Here is a 20179-nt window from a genome sequence, read left to right on the forward strand (position 1 = left end):
CATGAACCCAGTTTGTAGACAGCTTCCCAGAGGAGCAGAAGGAAGGAACGGGCTCATTGTGCACCTTCCACTGGGGCAGAGGCTGCAGCCTGTGGGGCAGCTTCCATGGCCTCTTGGACTGCATTCCTTTCCTCTGGACTTTAATCCTTGGAGAGGAAAAAAGTAGTTTTCTCTGAAGTGTCATCTGGTCCCAGCGCTAGATTGGCTTACTTCTATCTATCTGCATGACTTTTTAGTAGATGCAAAAAACAATCACCAGATTGATTTTTGTAAGTGCTTTGAAATTAGTTATTTGATCTTTCACATAACCTCTGCACAAGGATGGTTGAAAATTTCTTAATGTTTTAACAGGGCTTTGGTTTGATTTATGCTCAGCCAGAGCAAACTAGGCTTACATTTGGTTCCTATATAAGTTTATAAGCATTGAATGAAAGGACTTTGATTGTGATGATGAAAGTTCTTTTGGTGGGAAGGACAACCTCAACCTATACATTTCTCAAGCTTTTGTGAAATCCTTCATCAGCAATGCAGCTCTAGTCACTGAGGGCTGTTACGTGAGGGATCATTTTTAGCTAGCTGCGTTCTATGACATGGTGGTAAAAATGTCAATGACTCTGTACCGAGAGCCCCTGTTGTCAAATCGTGCTGTATTCTAGCAAAATCCTGGGTAGAAAATCCAGCCCTGTCATGTAACCAGCTTGTGGTATAGACACAACTGCCTGCTCGGAAGTCTGGTCAGTAATAGTCGATGTAAGTGCAGTAACTGGGCTGAAGATTGAGATTTCATCCAATGCATACCTTTCTGGTAATGTCAGGCTGCCATTTAGAGAGCTGCTCTGTACATAAGAGTGCATAACAGCTCCCTGCTTACCTTTGAAATCCATTGCAGAAACTGAATTTGTACAATTGATGAAATGCTCCATAGTAGTTTTTAAATAGATACAGTTGTAGTTACGAAATGGAGGTAAGGTTTCAAACGTCTTAGTGCTTTTTTTTGTTTTCTTTCAGAATTAATCAGGTACAAGTTAGAAACAGCTTCCAAAATCTGAACAGATGAAGATCAATTGATAAATCAAGCCAGCGATTCACCATACTTTCAAGGTACTGTGACATGCTTAGCCAAATATTTTCCTTAAGCATAATATTCGCATACTTTAGATGTGAGAAGTGTAGGGAACAGGATATTAGTAGGATTGCAAAGCAAGTCTGAAGCGTTACCAGATGCAGTGGGGAGACTTTTATTTTAAATGCAGGTGTTTAATATATGTTTCAGTGGGAAACTCGGCGACCTTACAATCAACCTAAAGGGAGTTCAGTGCATGGAACAGCCAGACTTAGATAAAGTAAGTTGGATTGTTTCTCTCAGTCATTTGCATGAAGCGAGTTGGAGAAGTAAAATGTGGCAGACAGGCAATAGTTTTAATGTATTTATTATATTTTAGAAGAATTAAGCTGATTAATTATTTTTGTCTATTTCCAAGTTTCCATGATAATTTTAGGCATTTAAAGGCTGTTAGGCTCTGTTATACACTATAATCTACCAGGTGCCTCAGTTTTGTTATCTTACAAGTTCAGAAAGCAAGATTGTAAACTAAGAATGTAGTTGCCTGATGCAGTGGGGTTGTTCTCTGTAACTAGCATTTTTGGCAAGATGTTAGGAAAAAGAGAAAACTACTATAATAAATTGAAATTTTGGTTAAAAAGCTGCTAGTGCTAGAGTGCTTTATCAGGCACTACTAATTCATTGAATCAGTATCTGTTTCCTTCTGTATGTTTTCCTTACATTTATCTGTACTCTTTTTCATCACATCATTTCAGCATTTTATGTATTTTTTTGGTTGATTTCATGAAAGAAAAGACTTCAGTCTAAGTTTGCATTTTTCTTATGCACAGACTTGAAGAATCCTGTTTGTTATAGCCTGCATAGTATTTTCTGCGCAAATAATCTTTTAATAGATCTTAAAACAGGTTGCAGCAGAAAGGTCCATTACAGCTAGCATGGAGCTGGTCTGCAGAACTTATTTAACTGGATGAGTTAACCTGAGTTCAAGAAGAGTGAGGAATGTTTGACATTTATATGTAATGTTGGAAGCTGCGGTATATGAAGTTTCTGTAACAAAATGCTTCCCTGGGTTTTCCAGCAGACTGAGAACCCAGAGTGCCTCGGGCTGCAAAAAATGGCATTGTTCTTATCTACTTCCTTGTTGCTCATCACTAAATAGGGTCACACATCTATCAGGTTTTCATATTATCATAGGAAGGTCTAGATTGGAGGAATCCTCTGGACATCATCTAGTCCAACCTTCTTTTGAAAGCAGGTGATTATGTGAGGCCTGGTGAAGAGCGTACCTCCATCTTCTCTACAAGTATCTTTTCCTTATTGGAAGATTGTGATTACACCCCAGCTGAGCCTTCTCTTTTTTAGATGAGCAAACCCAATTCCTTCAAATTTCTTCATAAAATTTTCCAACCTTCTCATCACATTGTTGGTTAGCTGCTGAGCCCTGTGTAGTTTTTTAATGTGTCTCTTGAACTTGGCCTAGTCTTCCAGCCTGTCACAGTCTCTTGTACATATGACACTTTCTTCAGGTATATCCCAAGGAGCTCTGTTTGTGACTGCTGGCCAGTTTGATTTTGAGCCATTACCACCCTTAGAGCACAGGAGTTTAGCCAGTTTGCCAGCAATTTCACAGTCAACATCCTTCCAAACTGACTTTCTCAGCACCCTTGCACGCATCCTGTCAAGTCCAGTAGACCTATCCCTGTCCAATTTGTATGATGTATTGTTGCTAACTAGCAAAATCGGTGGTCAGTGCAAGGAGTATCAGCAAGCAGCAAGCAATATGTAAGAAGGATGGTATGAAGTTAAATTTCCTTGTGCCAGGGTTCTCAGGATCCTTAATTGATGTTAACCAGCGTATTAAACTTCTGAGGGTATGAGGACTGAGGCAGCTTCGCATTGTAGGTAGGCATCATTGTGGTCTCGGGGAACTCCTGAGTCCTGAGGGCTGTGCTTAGACCCAGAGTGTTCTGCCTCAATGAATTGCCAAGGAGCTACGTGGGCAAGCTGGCAAGAAACCAGGCAGGGTTATGAAACCTTGTGTGGTAGTTAGGTTCCATTGGAAAATCATAGGTAGCAAACTGTTCCCAGTGCTTTGATTTCAATAAATGGAAATACAGCACTAATGTTTTCTTACAGTTGACCTGAAGAGCTGTGTATTTTAATCATTCTATTTGTAATATCTTAGTCTCCATGTATAAATGAGAATTTAAAAGGTCATACCCATTTCTGATTCCTCTGCTTAGTGATTCATCTGCATAGTTGGATTGGCGAAATGGTTTTAACATTTCCAAATTCAAAAGGTGATTTCAATACCTTAATGTAAAATTAATAAACATTAGTTTGATTTCCACATATCAACTGGATGAATCTTGTGTAGTTTTACCTATTTCCCTATAACACTTTAAAACTTTGTGTCACTACTCAGTGTATTCTCTGTAACATTCTTTTCAATAATTGACAGTATTTAGTGACATCTATGCAGGTCAATGATCTGTGTTCCTGTATTCCTTACACTCCATATTGTGTTAGATTGCTGTGTCATCAATTCTTGCAGAAATTTGACTTGCATTTGAGGCATATTTGATAGTTAAGAGAAGAAGGAAATAGTTGCAAAGTTTTGCTAGATACTGTAGATCCTATTAGCCCATGGCAATGACATTGACTTATAAATTGGGTGTAAAAATGTTAACACTATGTTCAGTATAGTCACTGTGATGCTTGGATAAACATACAGGGACATCTGTTGCCTTTTTATCCTAATGCAGTATTCTTTGCAGATTTACTTACATTTATTGACCTATATTCTCCCATTTTTTCTCCTCAGAAAAGGATACTTTAAGTCTTCAAATCTTAACAATATTGTTATTTTCCCTGGTATAAGTGGTTTATAAGAGTTACCCACAGTAATTTTATATTCCAGTATTTAAAGTAGCTGTATTCCAGCATTTCTGAGCATCTTTGACTCCCCCTTTGAAGTATTACTCATCAATGAAATTACAAATATCAACCTGAAGCCAGGATCTGGGGGAGAAAGGGTAACAGACTGGCATGGCTTGTTGTGTAATTTTTTATTGTGTGCTGCTCATGATTGTGGTTCTGGGGAATCACAGTCTTGTGTATAGTTACAGACTATATAGAGGGAGAAATTGCTTGATTTCACTGGAGGTGAGGGTGAGCTACAGATTACCATAATGCATTTTTCTTTATGTATTAGTATTTTTCTATAGCAGGGCTTAAATGAAATAGTCTGTTTTGAATGGCGGATAGTTTTCCCAGCTCTGTCTGTTCTGATTTATATGAACTTTTTATGTCTTGCTTCCTCACTTGCCCAATTATATTCTTACAATTCTCATACCAGGGACATACTTCAAAATGCATGGCATGTACTCCCCATTGCACCACTGTCAGCAGGAGCTGGCAGAGGGTCAGAACTTCAGCTTATCAGCTACTGAATCTTACCTACCAACAAGTCTTCACTAATAATATTTGTTCTTGGTTCTTAAGCCCTTCTTGATCACTTCATACCTTGTGGCTAGAAATAACTTTTTTTTAATTTTCTTTAATGCCCCTCAGATCTTTTCCTTGACAGACTTTGTTGTGAATTCACTATTTTTCTTTTGAGTACTGATAAAGGTTCTCCTCCCTCTCCCTTTGCACTTCAGTTCTTGTCTTCTTTCACTTCCATTGTGGAAAATCATCAGTGAATTGTATCGTTGTGCTTCTGTTCTTAAGAGTTCAGCTACAGATTCATCCTTCCCTTTTCATTCCAGTTAAGTGTTAACCGTATCTCAGGTCCCATACAGAGGCTGTCTTACAGGTTGTAACTGAGCAGCTGAAGTAAGTGCTCCCTGTTTGAATGGCTTTCCCAGTCCCACTGGCAAAAGAAAGAAACCTGGTGGTACACGTACAGCTTTAAGCAGTCGTTGTATGCAGTTTGTAAGCATACATTCAATCATAGTACCACCAACCGCATATATTATATTGTTAAATCTATTTAGTGAGGTTTAATACTGTAGGTTCTCCTTTTTTGTATAATTGGTTTCCTCTTCTTGACTCCTTTCTTTCATTTTGCAGGCTGTGTTATATTTTTTGTTTATGCTTTCTTCACCCCACTGTTTGGCAGCTTTCTCCGCATCATCCCCAGTTTTCTGCTGCTTTCCTGCCTCACGTTTCCTTTCCCACTGTCTATCTGACTTAACTGATCTTGTTTCTTCTCTCCATTCTCTGAACACCTGTTCACATTCACACATAGGAGTAGTTCATGGTTATTCACACACTGTCTCAGTCGTGATGTTAATTCTTAAGCTATTTTCGTTCCTCAGCTAAGGCCTTCAAACTGTAGCATTTCTGGACCCCTTTATGTTCTCTTAAAGCAACATTGGCTTCTAGGCAGTGCTTTTCACACCAGTGTTCTTCCCACCCCTAACTAGATTCATCCAACTTAACTTTGGGTACCTAATGCAGGTGCCTGATTTATGTGCATGGTCATCTATGACTACTTCTGTGGCCAGCAGGAAGAGAAGGGCTTCTTCAAAAATGCTTTGGACCAGGAGGAACCAAACTAATCCAAAAACTACCCTGACTCTCTGCTGATTGCCCAGGGAGCTTTGGATGAGCATCCTCCTCACCTGGATGTCTCAGATTTGTAATAATAATTTCTGTTCAAAGGCTACATGTATTTTCAATTCTGATCTCCTACTAACATGATGGATTTTCAGGGGTTTTCCCTATTTTCCCTAAAATCATCAATGCATCCATGTATAGCACTATGGAAACAATTTAAGAGAATTGAACTTGTGTGCTTAAAACAACCCAAGTACATATTCAACCTGGTCAGTTTGTGGGAAAAGAAAATTCTCTCCACTTCCAGGCCATGTAGAGTCACATTTTCATCTGCCCTATTCCTGCTCTCTGAGTGGTCTGTCTTGTGCATTGAGCTGATGCACTGATGATTCTGCTGCCACTTTTCCTCCCTCTGCTGGAATACTGATGTATTCACGACACATAGGGAAAATACTAGTGGAAGAAGGATTACGGGAGGACAGCCTGAGGCCCAGGCTGCAGAATTAGATCTTGAGTGGGAATACATAGGGAAGAAATAACAAAAACTGTGAAAGAGGGAGGGAGAAAAATGTAACAACCAGTTTGAAAGGGCAAAAAATAGGAGTGAGAAAGGGGATAATCAAAGTTGTATGAAAGAACAGAGGTGTGTGCTTTACCTGCTTGGCACTTTTAAGCAAGAGATGCTTTTGATTAACTTGAGGAGTGTCAACCTTAGAAACTGAACAGTTGCTAATGCACTGGTTGGTTAAAGTAGTTGGCTGATTAATGTGATTCTGCCAAATGAGGCCACTGAACTTTTGTGTTATTTGACATACATCTATCAGTAATAATTAAAGAAAAGAACCATGTGATCTGTGAATGTTAAATTGATAAACCATGGTAAAATCTGATCACTATTAAAAGGTATATGATGGTGTTCTGTGGCTCTGCCTGATCAGCCATCACTGTATGTGCTTTATGATCTATGCAAAATAAATAATAGGAAAAGCCTTTATGAATTTGATGGACACTCAGATGTATCAAGGACTCTTTTCCAAACTGCAGCAGAGGCAGCTTTCTGTCTGCTTTCTCCAGACTAAAGGGGAGCTCTGTGAGTGAAGTTTGTAACATAAACTAGATTATTTGACACAGAAAATATAGTTCTGTCTGTAACATGCCTTATCCTATGGCTGGAGTCAGAATTCAGCTGTGGATGTTGTTAGACTCCATTTGTGGAGCATTTGAAGAGCTAAGCTTGAAGGAAATCATGACTTTTTTTTTTTTTTTTTTTTTTTTGCCTATCTGGCTTCTACACTGCAAAAAAAGCTCTGTCCAGGAACTGTTTAGCACCTGACTTTTTTTTTCCAGTCATGCCCTCAGCTTTGATTTTTAGTAGCTTTCTGTATTACAAAGCATATAGTTTGATAATTAATCAAGCAATAATGCCCATCATTCATCATTTATGTTTAGATTCTAGTTCCATAAACATCTTCACTCATGCTTAAACTAAGAGGAGGAATTATTTCACTGTTTTGGGAAGCTGCAGTACAGTTAAGAGTGTAATTATCTGAAAGGTCAGGGCTGAGCTCCAGAAGTTGATACCCTTTGTTAATTAACCCTACTACAGATGTCTGCAGCAGGAGTCATTGTTGCTCTCTTTATCTAAATCTCTTGGTGTTTGCCTTTTATTAAGGAGTTAACTTAGATTTGCAGTGATCAAGACAAGATTCTGTATTAGATCTACAATTCTGCAAGATGCATTCCGAGTGTGACATAAATTATCAGTTGAGTGGAACACTGAAACTATTCTTACAATGACAGCCGATCCCATATGATGACTGTCTGATGAACTCGTATTTCTGCATCTTCTATATGGAAGAATTTGGGAAGAAACAGCTGAAAGATGGTAGATTTAGATTAGATATAAAGAAGTTCTTTACAGTCAGGGTGCTGAGGCGCTGGTACAGGGCGCCCAGAGAAGCTGTGGCTGTCCCATCTCTATCAGTGTCCAAGGCCAGGTTGGATGGGGCTTGGAGCAACCTGCTCTTGTGGAAGGTGTCCCTGCCCAGGGCAGGGGGCTGGAACTGTATGAGCTTTAAGCCTTCCAACCCAAACCATTCCATGATTCTATGATCTGTAGCTTGTATAGTTCCACACTTTAAAGGAAACCAGTGAAGCCTCTACTAAGCCTGCATGTATACACACTTCTGCAGGACTGAGACCTTGTAGCCTAAATAGATTTATTTACAGCTTTGATTTCTGCTGCCTGGTTTTGCAAATACACATATGAGATCTGTGAGCAGTTTGAGTCCTGTGCTCTCACCCTGACTACACACGGGCTGAAGACTGTAGAGGAAGCAGCAAGTCACTTTTTTAGGAAGCAGCAAGTCACTTTTTTCTAAGTTTTTAGCTATTTGTTCAGGATGCTGAACAAATGTTCAGAATGCTCCATCCCTGGCAGTGTTCAGGGCCAGGCTGGATGGAGCCTTGGGTGACATGGTTTAGTGTGAGGTGTTCCTGCCCATGGCAGGGGGGTTGGAACTAGATTATTTTAAGGTCCTTTCAAACCCTTACTATTCTATGATTCTGTGATGTTGGCACTGACGGCAGCATCAAGTGTAGCCATAAACCTTTGCAAATTTATTTGACGTTGTTACTAGAACTTTTTATTCTATCGAAGAGGGAGCCCTGTAATATAATAGGGGGTTAGAATCTACAGTTTAGAAACTCTGATAAATAGTTTCTAAACCGAGATTTTTTTAGCAAATAACTCGATTTTGCTTAAACTTCGTAACTAGGAGTTGCCAAGCACGAAAGCATCCTTTAATCCGAGCTTTTATCCCAAAGTTTAGAGAAATAAAACACAACCAAAACACTGTTGGGTAAAAAGAAACGTGGAATATCAATGACAAAACCTCCCCGTGAGACAGGTTACGAGCAGAATGAAGGCGGAGACCCGGCCCGGTTCCCCGCCCCCCTCCAATGCCCGGGTCCCCGGGCGTTGGGGGGCGGGGGTCGGGCCTCCACCCGCCGAGGACTCGTTTCCTGCCCTCCGCTGCCTTTAAGGAGGCACCGCATTTAAGGTGGACCGGTCAAGAGGGGAAGAGGGGAGGAGCCGCTTTTGCGCGTCACGCCTCCTTCAGCGTCGCGTTCCTCCGTTCCGCCCCCCCTTCCCCCTTCTCTCCGGTGCCAGGCGGCGTTGTGATGCGGCCGTTGTTTTTGTAGGGTCGCGGTGAGGCTTGAGAAAGAGCGGCCCATGGAGCCGGGAAGCGCTTGGAGGACGGTATAACCCTCCTCTATCCCAGCTCCCTTCCGCCGCTTTGTTAGCGCAATAACGAGGAAAGGGAGCGCTTCCCAGTACAATAATGGGAGCCCGGCTCCTTCCCCATGGGCCGCCGCTGAGGTGAGTGGATGCCTTCCCTATAGAGATTCCTAGAGGAGAAGGGGGAAAAGGGGTTAAAACCCATTAAAGCTGGTTGTCATCCCCTCGGCGCTTCCTTAAAGAGCTCGGCGCCACCTTAAAAAGCTCCCGATGTCTCTCTCCCCCCCCCATTACGTTCTATAGCAGCGGAAAGAATGTCGGCGCGGGCCGCGGGTGACGTCAGAAGGGAGCAGCGCAGCGCGGCGGCGGTCAGGCAGCGGCAGCGGCGGCCCCGCCACGGCGAAGGAGGAGGCGGAGGAGGCGGGAGCGGCGCCGGCCCCGCCGCCACCGCAGCGGCAATGGCGGCCGTCGGAGAGCGCAGGTCCCTGCCCAGCCCCGAGGCGATGCTGGGGCAACCTTGGAGCCATTGGGTCGATGCTGCTAAACTTCACGGGAACGACGGTGAGTGGCTGCCAGGCTTCACTTGCATCCCCCCCCATCCTCAGCCGTTCTGCCGGCCTGGTTTGTAGTGTGGGGGGGGGGTTGCCCCCGGTGCGGCGCGGCAGGGTGCCCGGCCGGAGGGCGCCGCGGGGACCGGGCCCTAGGAGGCGGTTGGGTCCGTTTCTGCTCGCGTCGCGCTTCCCCCTAATGTCGCGGCCGAGTTCGTTGTCCGGTGCGCGGTCCCCGGGGCTCGGGCGCGGCGCGGGATGAGGAGCGCTTTGCCCCAGTTCCTTTAATCCGTGACACGGTGCTGGGAGGTCTGAGCCCGTCCCCGGAGGCCGGTTGCTCCTGCCCTCGATTGAGCCCCGGCCTGGGGCGAGGGCAGGTCCCGGCTGAGGTGAGGCAACCCCCGCCGTGACAGCGGCTCCGCTGCCGAGGACGGGACGAGACGAGAGGTGTCTGCCTCTCGGAAGCCGTACTTATTGCGGCAGCGACTGGAGCGCCTATTCCTGAGTTACCAGTTTGTTCCCGCGGGGGAACGGGCGGTCAGTAGCGGAGGGGTCAGTTCTGCTCTCTGACTTGTGCAGGCATTGACATCTTGTGGCTTTTTGGTTTTAGGAACGGCGTTAGAAGAAAGTTTCAAGGAATACGGCCGGAACCGAGAAGCAATGCGACTTTGCCGAGAAGGTGAGTTGATTCAGTCATGAAGAGAAGTGCACTGCGAAGTTTTCCTTCTCGTAACGAGTTATGAGAGGACGTGTATGGGAAAGAGAAGGGAGACTTCAATCCTATCGCTTTGGATTTGGGACTTGCGGCCTGTCAGTGAGTGGTGTCATTAGCATTGTTACTAAATTAATATATAATCTCAAAACTACAAGATAGGGCAGAGGTTACTTGTTGTCTTTACAGTGTTTCTCTTTGAATTATTATTTAAAACTACAAATAAGACTACAAGGAAGCTGTGTGAACATCACTGATATTTTCTCTTGAACTAAAACATTTTGACTTTTAGTGTAATCACTGTCAGTGCTTGAATACTGATACCTTTACTCTGTTGTGTCCATGTGTTAATGTTTATTTGTTAGGGTACTCCTAAATGAGAGTGACCTTTCACCTGTGATTAGCAAAAGCCCATTAACAGCCCAGTTCATCTCAAAGAGTAACAATGCTGCTCCAGGTTGTAAGCAGATAATGAATGAAAAATATAGATTATTGGTAACTTTGTAACAAGGAGTGGAAAAAACCCAACAGTGATGAGTCTGATTTGTGGTGTTCAATTTTTGTTTGTTTTTCCAGTCTGTTGTTTTATAGCAGAGAAATGTTCTAAAACTTCCCTTCTGTTGTTGTTGCTAGCTAGGTACTGTTGGACTTGGAGAAGTATATCACAGAACAGGCTTTGCTGTTTTAAATACTAGATCAGTTAATTCCAAATAATTAATTTGATGCTGTTAGAAATGGAAGACTGAGTTTGTAAACTTGGCTTAGGACCTTAGGAGATGATCTGATTCAGTACTTACCTACTTGTGAGCTAGAGACAACAGGTGAAGTCTCAAGCAAGGTGGTACAGACTAATAAGGTGGGGAGGCAGTGACGCATCTTGAGGCTGAATCAGAATATCTGTTTGTTGTAGAATTCCTACTGTTGCTAACATTGTGGAAAAATCAATTTCTAGGACCAAAGTCAGTGGTCAGTGACCTGTAAGAAAGATGTAACAGGCAGCTGTGCTGTGGTGTTCAGCATCACTTGTGCCATTGTGCTAGCTTCTGAGTGTCTGCATAAGTTCTTAGGCATTTAAAAAATGACCTTATTGCTTCCACTCCTGAGTTCCAATCTAGTAGTAGTTGTGTTGGATATTTATTTTTCTGTATAGACAAATCATTCAAGTGCTAGAACAGCATTTGTAACAATAAACATATGTATTACCCTCATAAAGATTTTACTAATAAGGATTTTCAAACATTCTTTCTTATTTCTACCTCTTAAAATGCAAGCATCTACGGTTTCCAGATTTCAAAGATTAGCTGGCAGGATGAAGAATAATCTTTTTTTCTTTTCCTCTGGAGAGAGCTCATGAAACTGTTTTTGCATAGGCTGACCACCGAGACACAGCTTCTCTGCACTGACTCCAGCCATGCGAGTCATTTGTAGGGTTAGGAGTTAAAGGAAGTTCATAAAATTCTGTGAGAATTAAAAGTGAAACTTAGTAGCCCTGTCAGGCTTCCAGACCTCTGTTTGTTTTGGTTGCTTTATGACACAGGGATGAGTTGCTGCCTTGGTGTCTACCTGTAGCTATTGTGTAGGGAGCAAAATAAAGCAGAAGAAAAAGCTGTTTGCACTTACAGAGCAGCAAAAGTTGCCAGCATGTGTGTGTGTTGTGTTATTAAATACAACTTTGAGAATCCTGTAACTGATTCCTTTTCCCAGGAAGAATTTTGCGTTCAAAATTGAGGCACAAACATTAAATAATTGAACTGTGTAAACCATGGGTCTTAGCATAGGAAGGTGAACCAATGGTATACATTCTGTCAAATCAACTCTTAACTTCAAGATTTTGTCTTGGTACCGCACAGTGTTTTAAATACAGCCAACAACAGAACTCGTGTAAGAAAGTCATTTCTCTCCAGATCGGGAGTTGACTCAGAGGCCCAACTTCACAAAAGGATTTCAAGGTTATTTAGGCTAATTTAACCTTGCATTGCAACTCTTCCAGTTTGCATAAAAGAATTAAATATTCATGGCCTGGAGAGGCAGCGAAGGCGGGAACATGACTTTACAGCCCACTTATTAGAATCGGGTTCAAACCCAAGAACTGCTTGCTTTATTTAACCATTGTCAGCTTTCAGGTCAGGTTCCCACTCGCCTGTGTACCCACTGGGTCATGGCATGTAGTCGGTTCCTTTCCCACATGTGGTTTCTCTGCATCTTCTAGTGGGAGCAGCTTCATCTTCAGCCTGCCTGGTGAGAGGTGGATTTCAGGCTGGTAGGAAAGAGTGTCTGTTCCTCCTGAGCGAAGAGTGAATGTTCCCGTTTTCGTAACACTGTATTAAAAAGGGACTTAGCATTTCCAGCTCCTCCTTTTGTTATGTTTATAGGGAAAGAATAATGCCTGTTATTTCTTGAAAAGAATAAAGGACATAACTCTGTAATTCCAGGACAACATTTGCAAGCTGTGGAGAGGGGCAGGATTTTGGGCACGTCTTTGTCACTGGCAGTTCCTATTGGCTGATCAGGCAGCTCCTCTCAGCATGATTTTGGTTGTGAAGCCTGATGAGTCCTTAATACCTGTCAGTGATGCTAGTTCCATGTAGGGGTCAGGCAACTAAAATTAGTTTATAGTCTCATACCCTTTTTTTTCTGTATCTAACCCTTCTTGATGTCACCAAGCTCACATCGAAGTAAGAACAAAAAACTGAGCTTCCCAAACTCCCTGTGTTTGTCTCTTCTACTTCCCCGTTTCTTTTTCACTGCTCTTACATGCTTTCTATTCTGCTAATCCATAACATGCAGTCATTCCTGCTGGCATCCTCACAGACCTTCACAAAGTGAGAAACTTGCTGGATGCTTCTACTGCTTTTTGAGGCAGTAGCAGTCCACACTGTGCTTTGATGTAGAAATTGGAGCTGCAGGAGCACAGTACAGGCCCAATGGACTAGGCTTACTTTTGGTATGGAAAATGCGCAACAGATGGAAATGAGAAAGGAGCATCCATCATCATGGAAAAAATGTTACTTAAAAGTGAATTTTAAAGGGTACTTTAAACACTCAGATATTCTTGTGATGAGCAGTACTATCGATGTAAGAGCATGTTGGAAGCAATTGTTTGTTATTTTCATATGTAGTTCACGTGACAGAATCTTTTAGCTCACACAGTCACTTAACTACTTACTGCTTGTGAACCAGCTGAAGGTGTGATTCCTCTGCCACACAGCTTTTGCTGTGATGAAGCAAGTACAGCATGTTGCATTATGATCTATAAATGCATCCTAAAATGGCAGGGCAGAAAATGTAGTCTTCTTCATGCATTTTTTCTTTGGTTTTGAAATGAAACATTGCTGAAGTGCATCTTCAGACTTGTGATGCTGGGAGCATGTGCCAACGGATGCAGCCAGTGTGCTCACATATGCCTAGTTCATCTTGGAGATGCAGCAGGTCTGAAAAGGAGGTCGATGTGTCTTTAGTTTTCATTTGAACATGATGATTCTTGCAAACATTGAAAGATTTTGGCAAACAAGTTCATTTTCAGGAGGTTCTTGCTAACCTTTGTTGAATTGGGTTTGCTTTTAAAAGTTTTTTTAGCCCATTACTGTTGCGAAGATGATCTCAAAATAGAACTGTGTGTGTCAGCATAGAGTTCATTCATGGTAACATTGACAGGCTTCAACAGGATGAACTTAGGCTTCTTGCAGAATTTGACAACAGGTTCATTCCTTTCACTCTATGGAAGAGTTTGGCTCACCAAGTAGAAACAGATCTGAAGTTGTTGTGACTGGGGGCTTAGCCCTCTCTCACCCCCTGAGAAACTGACTCTTCCAGCACTAAACTCCTAGTTGATACCAGTTATCTTGTATGTTGTGCTTTTGGTTTTGTTTTATTTAATACATATCACCACCGCCACCAAGGCTGGATTGGAGAGACAGAGGAAAGAACCTATCTGCTCTTCAGAGATCATAGCTACTTGCAGTAATAGTTACTTGTGTAACCCTTTTGAAGTGGTTGGGGTGAAAGTCTGTTAGATTCTTATATTGACTTATAAAATAAGTTTAAGATCTGTATAATAAGAAGAATGTGAAGGAAATTACAGCATCTCAGAATGTAAAATAAGCGTGGAGAAGATTTGGTTAGACAATTTGAAATTAGGTGTTTAATAATGTATTTAGGGCGTTCTGAAACCATGGGGTGTCTTTACTAGAGCTTAAACATCTCATTCTTTCAGTTACATATACAGCCCCTTGTTTGTTTTGGTGTGTTGCGTACTTTGAGAGGTGAATCCCTTGGTACTGCCTATTTCAAGCACTTCCCTAGTACCGTCACCATAGCTTATAGCTAAATGGCAACAAAGGATTAGGAGGAGTAGAGAACAGTTGTAACTTGGGTCTTGAGCTCAATTTGATCAATCATCATGGATCAGGATTGTTGAATCTTGGCTATAAAGGTCTTGGCCACCCTTACAGCATCCATACAGGCTGCCAGTGATTTGTTCTGTTTGCACTTGGTGCTTCTTAGAATCCTGAGGAAGTGTGTGATTGCTTTCTGTATGTAGCCAAGCTATTTTGGCTGAGGTGGTCCTCAGATGGTTGTGGAGGGAGATGCAGAGGAGACAATTACTTCATCATAGGTTTGGGTCAGTTGAGTGATGGTCACTGGTGCATTTGATGGCGCTTGGAAGGATCTGAATTGATGCTTGCTGTGTGGTGATGTAGCATGGAACCAGTCTTAACAGTTTTTAGACTATACTGGTCTTAATAAAGCAAGTGTTGAATATTCTGTGGGAGTGCAGGTTGACAGATTTTGGGGGGCACCTTCAGAAGACACTTCAGAAGACTTTCTGACTACAGGAATCCATCAGGATTGCAGGTGGGAGCAAATTCTCTTCAGCATCGTGTCACCTGATAACAGTTGAACATTGGCTCTTGGGCAGTTAGTATGTCCTGGGCATGGGGGAAGAGACTCCATGAACCTCTAGGAAGGGCATTCATTGTAAGCTTTCAGATTTGATTACATTAGTTGTTGTAAATGAAAGTTAAACAGAGCTGTGAGGGTACATGTGATGAACCCTTGTTCTTCTTGAACCCTGAGCTGGGCAGGGTTGAGCAGTGAAATCCAGGACCAGGCCAGGAGGGCTCACTAGGTGCATCTTTACTACATAGACCCATCATCTAGAATTTTCCCAGCAGCAAGTTCAATAAATAATGAAGGTATTTGTGAAACTTTTGTTCCAGTATTAAGTTGTAAATACAAGTAAGAGCGTCTTATTTCGTATTTGTCTTTATTCAGCCTTGGGAGGTGCTCAATTGAGTTGATTTTTTATTGTGTTAAATTGTGTCAAAGATGCTTAGAGGGCTCTGTAGTTCTTGACTGCCTGCAAATACCTGGTGAGAATTTGTAATAGATTGAAATATGTATTTCAAGGTAGCAGTACAAAGTGCCACTCTTCTCTTTTGACATCCTGCATAGCTGTTCACAGTCTGTAATCAGATAAATCTCCTCTTCATTTCATTGCATTTTAATTGACTATTTACACAAAGCGGTGTAAGGATTTGTGGGCTGGTTATCGTAAAACAATTACAAGGAGACTTTAAAAGTGCATTGAACTGTTTAAGAAAATTGGAGAGATTTTATGAGATAGCTTAAGCCCCATGCAGTGTGACAGGATTTTGAGCTGATCTGCAGTGACTGGCCCTCGTTTTCTTGTTATTTTTTCCCTCAAATCCAAGTTCTGTTTACAATATTTAATTATTTCTGCTGGGATGAGTCACATGTTATAAATAGAATATTGTGATGTTCGACTGCAACTTAGAACTGTGTCATCTTTTATGCTTTAAAGATACTTTGCAGGTTTTTGATATTACCATAGTATTAGTGTGATATTGCAAAGCCTTGGGGACTTTCAGTGGAACTGCAGCCAAAAAACTGCCTCAATCTGTCTGTAATATGTGAGGAAGCAGGATATTTTTCTCTTTATAAGAACCTTTGAGACGGTTGTCTGTACACATACATCGCTGTCAGGAACTCAGTGTTACCTAACGCTTCTTAAGAGGTATGTATGATTAGCTGGGTTATCCCTGCGTGGAAGAGGTGATGTCTTGATAATTCTTGATTAAATACTGCTTTTTATATAGTTTCTATTCTATATTTATCTACAGATGCTCAGTAAGAGAAGAACAATGTGATAAATATGTAGAAATATGACTGTAATATTAGAGTTGATAACACTAGTATCTAAGTAGAGCAGGAAAGACACAAAGGCTTAGTGAAGGGTACTTTTAAATAAATTGGGTTAAGAGGATGCAGATTACTGTCTCTAAGGTAACTATTTTAAAAGCTATTGCTTCCACTGCAGTGGATCTATAAAAGAAAATGCATACAGTTCTTACACCTTCTCTGACTATGCTAGTGTATGGCTGTAACATCCACAGGACAGCTGGGGATATGTGTGATGTCTTAGCACTTAAAAAACAGAAAAGATCTAATCTTTCACAAAGCATTACAGTATTTGATTTGTAATGGAGTATTCTAAATAGTCTATAAGATGCTTTAAAATTGTTTCTCTTCATTTTTAATGAATAAAATCACCAGTGGTGTGGAAGTTGCTCATATGTAAGCCAACATATCCTGGGCTGCATTAAAAGGAGAGTGATTAGCAGGCCAAAGACGATCCTGCCCCTCTACTCTGCTCTCGTGAAACCTCACTTGGAGTATTGTGTGCAGTTCTGGTGTCCTCAACATAAAAAGGACACAGAACTGTTGGAACAAGTCCAGAGGAGGGCCATGAGGATGATCAAGGGACTGGAGCACCTCCTGTATGAAGATTGGCTGAGAAAGTTGGGGCTGTTCAGCCTGGAGAAGAGAAGGCTGCGTGGAGACCTCATAGCAGCCTTCCAGTGTCTGAAGGGGGCCTATAGGGATGCTGGTGAGGGACTCTTCATTAGAGACTGTAGTGACAGGACAAGGGGTAACAGGTTAAAACTTAAACAGGGGAAGTTTAGATTGGATATAAGCAGGAAGTTCTTTACTGTGAGGGTGGTGAGGCACTGGAGTGGGTTGCCCAGGGAAGTTGTGAATGCTCCATCACTGGCAGTGTTCAAGGCCAGGTTGGACAGAGCCTTGGGTGGCATGGTTTAGTGTGAGGTGTCCCTGCCCATGGCAGGGGGGTTGCAACTAGATGATCTTAAGGTCCTTTCCAACCCAAACTATTCTATATTTCTAAGATACCAAGGTTATTACCTAGACATTCTTACAGTGTAGGAAATGAATGCAGCTTTGTAGAACCACAGAACAGTTTTGGTTGAAAGGGACCTTAAAGCTCATCCCGTTCCAATCCCCTGCCATGGGTAGGGACACCTTTCACTAGAGCAGGTTGCTCTAAGCCCTGTCCAGCCTGGTCTTGAACACTGCCAGTGATGGTGCAGCCACAGCTTCTCTGGGCAACCTGTGCCAGAGCCTCCCTTACAGTGAAGGATTTCTTCCCAAAATCTAATCTAAATCTTCCCTCTGTCAGTTTAAAGCCATTCCCCCTTATCCTGTTCTTACAGGTCCTTATCAAAAGCCCCTCTCCAGCTTTCTTGTTCGCCCCTTTAAGCACTGGAACCTGCTCTAAGGTCTCCCCAGAGACTTGACTTCTCCAGGATGAACAAGTCCAGCTCTCTCAGCCTGTCTCCAGAGCAGAGGTGCTCCAGCCCTCAGGGCATCTTCGTGGCCTCCTCTGGACTCATTCTAACAGTGTACTTCAAGTTTGTAGCAGCAAGTGTTAAAATCTGGCAAAGGGGATTCAAAGTGTATTGGAGGAGAGTAGCACAACTGTAAAAGCAGTTGTTATGGAAGGCAAAGAATGCATTGTAATCACTGTTCCATTGCTAGAAGGCTTTGCACAGTCAGTAGTTCTCCCTGCTTGTGCAGGCTGTGTACAGATGTGAGCCAGTTCCGGTGGTTCAGTGGCTGTCAGACTGATTCTCGTGGTAAGCTGGATACTCGTGGTAACCCCAGATACTACAGGGATGACTTCATCAAAGTAAACTGCACTCACAGCTGCTCCCACATCACTTGGAGCCACGATCGCTAGCTTTGGAAATGGTCATCATGATGGTAAATATTCCAGGTTATTGGCTCAAGTAGATGAGAAATACTCAAGTGCTCAGTTACTTGTGTGTAAACGATGCTTGTCAGCCCTTGTGGAATAAGCTCTTTTATGGGAACCTGCTTTCCCATGAGAAGGATCATTTATTTACAGTCTCACCCTGCCCTGATTTTGACTTTTGATAGCTTCAGTGTAGTCCACAGACAAACTTCATTGATAATAGAAGGTGAATGGGAGAATTGGTTATGCCTCCCTTCTCTTCTGGTGGGTTATAACAGTCAGAAAACTTTGTCATCTTTCTGTCACACTGCGGACATTTAATGAGAACGCAGCATTCTCAACTGGCACTGGAAACGTATACACAAAGCAGCTGAAAGGCTAAAATCAATAGGGAGCAGCTTTGGGGTTGTAAGTCTGTGATGTTCTATGTGTTTTTGTTCTGACATCTAGAGCTCTTTTTATTTGCAGGAAAGTTTGTTGGACAGTTTAATGCTGTTAAAGTTGCTTGAAAGTCCTGTGGCAGCTTGCATTAAAATGAAGCATTGAAGCTTAAATTTGAAAAGCAAATAATATGCTGACTACACAGTAATGTTTCTTTTCTTTTAACATCAAATTCAGTTGTATTTTGCCCTTCACAAATGCATTTTCCGCTCTGCTGTCATTTTCACTGACTGCATAAACACAGTGGTAGGTATGGTCAGTGGAAAAATTTTGGTTCTGGTAGTTTAGTAGGTAGTGTCCGGGGATGTGAGGTCTTGTTGAGCCACTGAAGTCTTGCTTCTGACTGGAAGGAGGATGCAGGACCAGGGTATGGGCTTGGCCAGTGAGACTTTGCGTGTGTGACAGCCGCATTCACTACAACCTGTGATCAGCCAGCAAAGTACTTCTCTAATGCAAACATTTTAACTGTCAGTCCCTCGATATTGTAGCCATTGCTTTGTCAACGTGTATGCAGCCTAAGTGACACCCTCTGGCTATTGTTTCAGGCTAAAATACAGAAAGCCTGGATCAGTTTATACCTGGGGTGTGGTTCTGCAATTTTCTTTTTTTCCTCCCAGTAATGTGGGATTAAGCAGCTCCTCCATCTCTGCTGAGTGAAACATTTGTGAAATAGTGGTTGCATTCTAACTGTCAAGTTGTTTCCAAAACAAGGTGATGGTTGCTTAAAGAAGGTGCTGAATTTTCCAGCATCTATTAGGTCTGGTAATCCTCAAACCTGTTGGCCTGTGCTTGATGACGAATCATTTCAGAGTGAATTTGGTCCAGTTCTTACATGGCTACCTATGTGACTATAGAGCATAGTAGATCTTGTATCTTGGGGATCTCTATGTGAGATGATGTATCAGTGGATAACTGCAGTGTATATCAGTTATGAGTAGTGTATTGTGAAAACTAAACAGCGAGCAAGAACTAGTTTATCTTATTTAACATACTGGTTAGTATGTTTTTATTATTTCTTAATTTTCAGTAATTAGCCCTGTCAGAAAGCCAGGTAATAGAAATCAAAAGGGTTTTCAACTGCAATTCCTGAGGTGGTTCCCAGTAACATTGTGAACTGGAGAAAATTGAATGTGAGTTACTCTGCTGAGGAAGAGTTACGGCACCATTTATTTTTATCTCTTATTGTAAGGCTGTTGCGAATGATGCCAGAAGGAGAAAGAGGGATCATCTATACAGTGTATGTGAGTGTGAGCCATACCAAATAGCCTTCTTATCCCTTCAGAGCAAATCTATAGTAATGAGGAATATCCAGAGGCCTCAGACTGCAAAGATTTGAGTTAACTGGCTGTGGTGTTGATGGCTCTATCAAAGGAATGAAAAGTGTTCCCATTAGCCAGACAGTGAGCTTGTTGGATTATTGAGACAGCCATGTGAAATAATATGGAAAACAGCTTTCAAAATAAGAAGTTTTCCCAGGATTTTTACTACTTTTCCCAGGAAATACTAAAGTTGTCTGTTTCATTCCTGTTCAATTAAT

General features: G+C 42.1%; 1 protein-coding gene across 3 annotated transcripts in view; it reads left to right on the forward strand.

The window, feature by feature from the left end:
- ATXN7 (ataxin 7) overlaps positions 1-20179 on the forward strand; it is an 82235-nt gene that overhangs the window by 14576 nt on the left and 47480 nt on the right. For 2 of the 3 annotated variants that reach the window (XM_062630230.1, XM_062630232.1), the window contains exons 1-3: positions 8784-9008; positions 9171-9428; positions 10026-10094. In XM_062630230.1, the coding sequence (XP_062486214.1) occupies positions 9182-9428; positions 10026-10094 (316 nt within the window). In that variant the 5' untranslated portion in view covers positions 8784-9008; positions 9171-9181. Of the gene's footprint in view, positions 1-1008; positions 1102-8783; positions 9009-9170; positions 9429-10025; positions 10095-20179 lie in introns of those variants that run through there. The other variant, XM_062630231.1, reaches the window with a different exon arrangement.

Source organism: Pezoporus occidentalis, unplaced genomic scaffold (genome assembly GCF_034315485.1).
Source record: "Pezoporus occidentalis ecotype Australia unplaced genomic scaffold, CSIRO_AGI_Poc_V1 ctg35, whole genome shotgun sequence".
NCBI classification, from domain to species: Eukaryota; Metazoa; Chordata; class Aves; order Psittaciformes; family Psittacidae; genus Pezoporus; species Pezoporus occidentalis.